The sequence below is a fragment of the Solanum lycopersicum genome, chromosome 1 (assembly GCF_036512215.1).
Source record: "Solanum lycopersicum chromosome 1, SLM_r2.1".
In the NCBI taxonomy this organism is placed as follows: domain Eukaryota; kingdom Viridiplantae; phylum Streptophyta; class Magnoliopsida; order Solanales; family Solanaceae; genus Solanum; species Solanum lycopersicum.
In genome coordinates this window covers 82,766,557-82,773,495 of record NC_090800.1, presented here as the reverse complement: position 1 = coordinate 82,773,495, position 6,939 = coordinate 82,766,557, and the positions used below count along the sequence as shown (strand labels likewise).

The 6,939-nt window shown below is 33.8% G+C and overlaps 1 protein-coding gene across 1 annotated transcript; it reads left to right on the top strand.

Moving 5' to 3' along the window:
- On the top strand, positions 1–6,782 carry LOC101246288 (long chain acyl-CoA synthetase 4-like). The gene is made up of 19 exons (XM_010328692.4): positions 1–257; positions 1,075–1,138; positions 1,230–1,319; positions 1,511–1,567; positions 1,774–1,822; positions 2,080–2,156; positions 2,288–2,327; positions 2,409–2,503; positions 3,177–3,344; positions 3,571–3,681; positions 3,761–3,848; positions 4,163–4,229; positions 4,948–5,023; positions 5,139–5,256; positions 5,375–5,620; positions 5,709–5,848; positions 6,007–6,189; positions 6,289–6,408; positions 6,544–6,782. Exons 1-19 carry the CDS (start codon positions 97–99, stop codon positions 6,577–6,579), a joined length of 1,986 nt encoding a protein of 661 aa, XP_010326994.2. The 5' UTR covers positions 1–96; the 3' UTR covers positions 6,580–6,782.
- The last annotated feature ends 157 nt before the right edge of the window (positions 6,783–6,939 follow it).

Sequence of the window (6,939 nt, the reverse complement as noted above, 5' to 3'; positions counted from 1 at the left end):
CTTATAACAATTAAATTGTTAGTACTAACTCTTTTATATAAATAAAAATGAAGCAAAGTTTTAATTATTCATAAGCTTGTGGAGATTAAAAAAAAAATGGAGGATCAAAAGAAGCTATATGTATTTGAAGTTGAAAAAGCTAAAGAAGTGAGATCAAATGGAAGGCCGTCAAGAGGCCCTGTTTATCGTAATGTGTTAGCCAAAGATGGTTTTAGGCCTTTATCTCAATCCCTTCAAAGTTGTTGGGATATTTTCTGGTCAGTCCATTTACACCACCACACCATGCACCCAAAAAATATTTAGTTACTGGTATCGAAAATAATCTAAAAATTTCGGCATCTTAAAAAAAATAAAAGTAGAAGTCCAAAATTATTTATTTAATTTCAAGATATACCTGTTTACCATATATTCCTTAATTTATTTTGAGGTGTTTAATTTATGAAATGATTTTTAAATTTATTTTATTTTGTTTTTCTTTATTATATTTGAATAATTATGTTAATATTATATCAATAATTTTTTTATGTAATATTGATCAAAATTTGAAAACATTTTAATTTGATAAAAATAAAAATAAAATTTAAAATAATTTATCTCTATAAAATTATTTTAATATTAAAAGTGCATCAAAAGTACTTTGTAAAAATTAGTCAGACACAATTTTTTTATTAAAAATATTTTTCAAATAAATAAATCGAAAAGATGAACTAACTTGAAAAAAAAAAAAAAAATTTTAGCGTCAATATGATCCTGGAAGCTCCCAAAATGTATATGAGCTGCCAATAATGAAAAGCCGTAACGTCATGATTTTTTCTCAGTTTCTCCTATTTTCATGAAATTGCCTCCTTCTCTTTGTGTTTCCTCTTTTTCATTTTTTCACCAAACAAAATGAGTTAGCTTTTTATTTCATTATCTCAAAAAGTCATTCTTTTTATTCTTAATTTTATATTTTTTTCAATAAAAAATTGATTTTAACTTGTATTTGTATCAATCAACTCTACCAGAGTATATCTTTCTCCATTACTATTTCCACTTACCTCAATACACATTTTTTATTGTTATGTTGATGTGCAGTGAGCCTGTCAGAAAATTTCCACATAACCGAATGTTAGGTGAGCGGGAAATGTCTCATGGTCAGGTATATACATATTTAGTACAATTTCTTTGAGCACATTTCCGTTTTCTTAAGCTCAGGTTTTTTTGACTTTTGTGTCTAATTTAATTTGTAGGCAGGTAAATACATTTGGTTAACTTATAGGGAGGTGTATGATCTCGTGTTAAAAGTTGGAGCTTCTATGCGTGTCTGCGGTGTTAAGCAAGTAAGACTTTCATACTGTAAAATCAAGCAGATTTTTCTCTTGATGCTTTAGTAATCTAGTTTACGTTTCATATGTTTTAACAAGCGTACGGAACATTCCTTCAAAGTGTTAGAGAAATAGATGCAGTTTTGTCAGAACCGTGGATTGAATTCTGTTATGTAATGAGGTTTTATCTGATTGCTTATATACAGGGTGGAAAATGTGGTATATACGGGGCCAATTGCTCGAACTGGGTAATAAGCATGCAGGTATATAACTCCTAATATACTTTAATTTCATTAGACCATAAATCTTTTAAGAATATAAATTGGATAACGGCGTTGTCTCAACTAATCTCAGAAACATTCTTTATGATCTTAAGAATATTTGTTTTTTTTTTTTCATATTGTACATCAGCTTAGTATATGGTGTCCAATAAGTAAAGCAAGCAAAATGGCGTTTTCTTTTTGTGCAGGCCTGCAATGCTCTTGGTCTTTATTGCGTCCCCTTATATGACACTCTAGGTAAGCGTGTCACCTCTCCAGAATGTTAATGTTTTTAGGACATAGCATCACAGCTACAAGAAAAGTATGTTACCAATGCTTCACGACATTTTTGTCAGATTTGATTTATTCGGATCAGTCTAAACTACACATAAAAAAGTATTTTGAGTGAAATGCAAGAAGAGCATTATAATAGCTAGAGCGTAATTAATATATGCATTTGCTTTTCCAATATATAAATGTTCCAACTCATTATTGGAGCATTATTATGGCTTCAGGCGCTGGTGCAGTAGAGTATATCATTTGCCATGCAGAAGTTTCTGTTGCTTTTGCAGAGGAAACTAAAATTTTTGAGGTAAGAATGATCACACTACATCTTGAAACTTTACTTGAAATTTGATCCATTTCATTAGTCTACTTGTCTCCAATCTTTTTCTTCATCTGCCCAAAGTTCATTCCACCAGCAACTGACTATTTACGTTTTAGGTGCTGAAAGCTTTTCCTAATGCTGGAAAGTTCCTGAAAAGTAAGTAACTACTGTTTTAACTTCTTACTATTAGAGAAATGATCCATTTGAAGGTGCTAAGTTTGTCGCTCCTTTATGTAGGTCTCATAAGCTTTGGTAAGGTTACACAGGAACAGAAAGACATGGCTGGAAATTTTGATCTGAAGTTATATTCTTGGGATGAGTTCCTGTTGTTGGTAGGTTACTTGGATTTACTGTTAAAGTCATGTCTTCCTCTTTTTTTCGACAATCGCGAGAAACATTCTTCACTTAATGGATTCTTATTGGATTTTTTATTCCCTTGCTCTTATCATTCATAATAACTTTCGGTGACTAAGTAGTAACTAAGTCACACAAGAGAAGTTTACTAAAACCAATTTCAACAGTGTTTCTGTCCTTTTTATTCTAATTCACATTCGAACTATGACCATCGTTGTGAAAGCAGCATGTCTCAATGGGGTTTGTCATTTGTATGAAATTATAGCTGCAGTGTCATGCCTGTACCACATAGAAAGGGCAGAAAAATGCTCGAGATATTAACCCTAGATCAGTTTCAACATAGGCCTGAATCCAATTCAGTTTGACCATTTTTTGGGAACTGGCTCATCTTCTTATATTATATCTGAAGACAAATTCTATCCAATGCATTCTCGCAATCCATAGTTTTATCTCATGACATATCTTCATATATATATAATTAACTCCTATTCCTCTTTGGGTTATTAAACCTTTGCATATATATCAGTTGTCAGCTAATAGAATGTTCCATATATACTATTATTGGAACTAACCTTGGAAAACTAATTTATGCAACTTATTTTCCTCTTCCATTTTCTGTAGTTTAGATTGATATTCAGTACTAATTTACAGGGAATGCAAGAAAAATTTGATCTTCCAGCTAAAAAAAAGACAGATATATGTACAATCATGTATACAAGTGGAACAACTGGTGACCCAAAGGGTGTCATGATTTCCAATGAGAGCATTCTGTCTCTTATATCTGGAGTAAACCACCATATGGAGACCGTAGGTGAAGAGGTAAAATTGATTGCCCTTGTTCTGTCTTCCAGGACAGTAAAAAGTTATGAAGGTCTTAAGTAAGAATTTCTTCAGGGTGTCAGTTATGATCTATGAATGTAGAAGTTCCATAGATATTTATATCCTGAGTTTACTGTTATGTTTCAGATGGATTTTTGTTATTCAACCTTTTCATATATATTTCATTTAGGCGTGTTCCATTTACTAATCCCTCTGTGATATGCAGTTCACTGATAAGGATGTATATTTATCATACCTTCCTTTAGCACACATATTTGATCGAGTCATTGAAGAATTATTCATTTCTAAAGGTGCCTCAGTTGGTTTTTGGCATAAGGTAAGTAAAGAAACATGGTGGATTACTTTTTGGTTCCATGTACTTGAAAATAATGATGCTTTATTGATGGAATCTTCAGGATGTTAGACAATTGATTGATGACATCAAAGAGCTAAAGCCAACTGTATTTTGTTCAGTTCCGCGTGTGCTGGATAAGATTTATTCAGGTGAAAGCCAGAAGCTAACAGAGCTGCATCGTGTTTTACATGGGCTTAATGTTCTTCATTCTACTAAAGATAGTTCTGAGATAAAAATACAGAAAACAATGAGTATTGAGATCCATGGATACATGTTTTTAACAGAAACGTTTTCTTCAACTGCCATAGAACCGTGCCCTTTTAATTGCTTCATGAAAGTCTCCTCTTTTTTTCTATTGCAAATATGCTATCATCTTATAATGAATATTCCTAGTGCGAGGTTCTTGCATTGTTTTGCACAATTCAACTAAGATTCTTAAACGGTTAACCATTTCCACTTTCAGGTTTGGTGGAGAAGATTTCATGTGCGGGTTTCCTTAAACACAAACTATTTAATTTTACTTATAACTAGTAAGTGCCCATTTGATCTTGTTTGCAAGGGAAAATAAAGTCAATCGTTGAAATCTACTAATTCCATCTGCACTATTTCCTTAATATGGAACAAACAGAATGATACTTAAATGGTAGAAGCCTTTTTTTGTTGATGGCTTTTTCAGTTTGCTGTCACTTTTTGAGTCCATGTCTGCGCATGTGGTTACTTAGCCATCTGATACTCATGGAGGTCTTTGGGCTGTTAGGACGTCGTCATGATTAGGATCTTTGCCATGATAAAAAGCTTTTTCGATTGTAGCATATATACCTGTATAACTCATATGAGTGCGTAGGTATTCACAGAAAGAGTAAAAGCTTATATGTATGTAAACAGTGGAGACTCTTTGCTGTGTAAAATTGTTAATGTGCATAAATACACCTCTCATATGAGTTACGACATATGCAAATTAGGACTGTTCAATGGATATGTCATGCTACATTGGAAATATTACTAAGAGCTATTTCATTAGTTTAATGATCAAGGATAACAGCAGTGGATGTAGTTCAGGATGTATGGTTCATTTTGACACAATTGATTTGGCTCAGACTCTGTAGGTATGTTAAAAAATCCATTAAAGAAGTACAAATAGTAGAGTTTGAACTCAATAAATCAAATGAGTTGTGATATACTTCTGAGCTTGGAACTCATGTGCTCGATTCTTGGATCTGCTTCTAACGCACAATATATTTCTTGCAGCAAATTGGGTAACATGAGTAAAGGGTATAGGCACTCAGAGGCAGCTCCTATTTTTGATAAAATAATTTTCAACAAGGTCGCTTTCTTAACAGCTTCTTTTTTTCATCTTTGTTTCTCCATCTTTTTGGTATCACAAACAACAGTTTTTCCAAGTGACTTGCTAATACCTTATGAGACGATTACTGATTTAGGTGAAGGAGGGTTTAGGAGGAAACTTGCGTCTCATTCTATCGGGAGCAGCACCTCTCTCTTCCACTGTTGAAACCTATTTACGAGTTGTAACATGCGCTAATGTTCTTCAAGGATATGGTACTTATTATTACTTATCAAACATCTTCTTCTTGCAAAGGATTTTCCTAATTATTCAAGTAATAATTCACTAGGCACTAGTTGTGAACCAACTCTAACTTCGTGGTATGTGCTGTAGGTTTAACGGAGACCTGTGCAGGCTCATTTGTTGCAAGACCAGATGAACTGGCAATGGTTGGCACTGTTGGTCCTCCTTTACCAATTATAGATGTGTGCCTAGAGTCTGTTCCTGAAATGGGGTATGATGCCCTTGGAGATACCCCTCGTGGAGAGATATGCATAAGAGGAAAGTGTTTATTCTCAGGATACTATAAGCGTGAAGACCTCACCAAGGAGGTGTTGGTTGATGGATGGTTCCACACAGGTCTGACTTGACATATATCTGTGTTCTCAACCCAAAGTCTTGGTTTTTGGATACCTTGCCATTTGCTTACTGTATAAACTTGCAACAGGTGATGTCGGTGAATGGCAGCCGGATGGGAGCATGAAAATTGTTGACCGCAAGAAAAACATCTTCAAGCTCTCCCAAGGAGAATATGTTGCCGTTGAGAATCTGGAGGGCATTTATTCTCTTGCCTCTAGTGTTGATTCAGTATGTTTCTTTTATTTTTACAGATGTCTTGAATATTACGCTCACCCCTCTTAAGTTATGTTTCTTTTATACTTCAATATTAAATGATCAAGTCCACTCTACATATAGTTGCAGCACTGCATTTTATCTGAACGACTTTTTCTGTCCATTTGAAACAGATATGGATCTATGGTAGTAGCTATGAGTCATTTCTTGTTGCTGTCGTGAATCCCAATATGGAAGCTCTTCGTTCCTGGGCCAATGAGAATGGAATGACTGGGGATTTCGATACTATATGTGAGAACCCAAAGGCAAAAGCATATATCCTATCAGAACTAACCAATATTGCTAAGGAAAAAAAGGTCATTCCTTGTCCTGTATCTACATATATACAGCAGAGTTCTACACAGAATGACTGTTTCATTGGTTTTGAATTATTGAATGTGTGATTCCGTTTACAGTTGAAAGGCTTTGAATTTATCAAAGCTGTGCACCTTGACCCTGTACCATTTGACATGGAGCGTGAACTTATAACCCCGACTCACAAGAAAAAGAGAGCCCAGTTTCTCAAATACTACCAGGTTTGCTACTCTGCTTCTCCCAAGTTAGAATGCCCTTATAGCGAAAGGTCGAGTGCTTTCTAAGAGAAGTTTTGTTTCAAGTTGGAAGCCACTCTCTTGTTTATTGCTGACACATAACTAACATTGAAATTGCAGAACAACATTGATACACTGTACAAAAACACAAGATAAACAGCTAGACACCTTGACTTCAAGTTCGAGCTGGAGAAAAGTAAAAATGTATATGATGTCAAACTCTGCATGCAGTTTTATTCAGCTAATATTTATCAGTTGTAGTTCATTGTTATTTTTACCTTGTAAAACTCCAATATGTTACTTGCTATTTCTTCACAATTGAAATTTGAATGTCTCAGACATCCTTTTATTCATTTTAATTCTTTTTCTTTCAAAAATCAGATCATCCATTAGATATTTGATGAGTTGCCGAATATCTAACCTAAACAAGTAATATTTCTTAATTGTGAAATGTTAATCCTGGATATGTAGTCGTCTAGTTTGTTTTTGATTTTTTCGTAATTGCATTTGTATTTA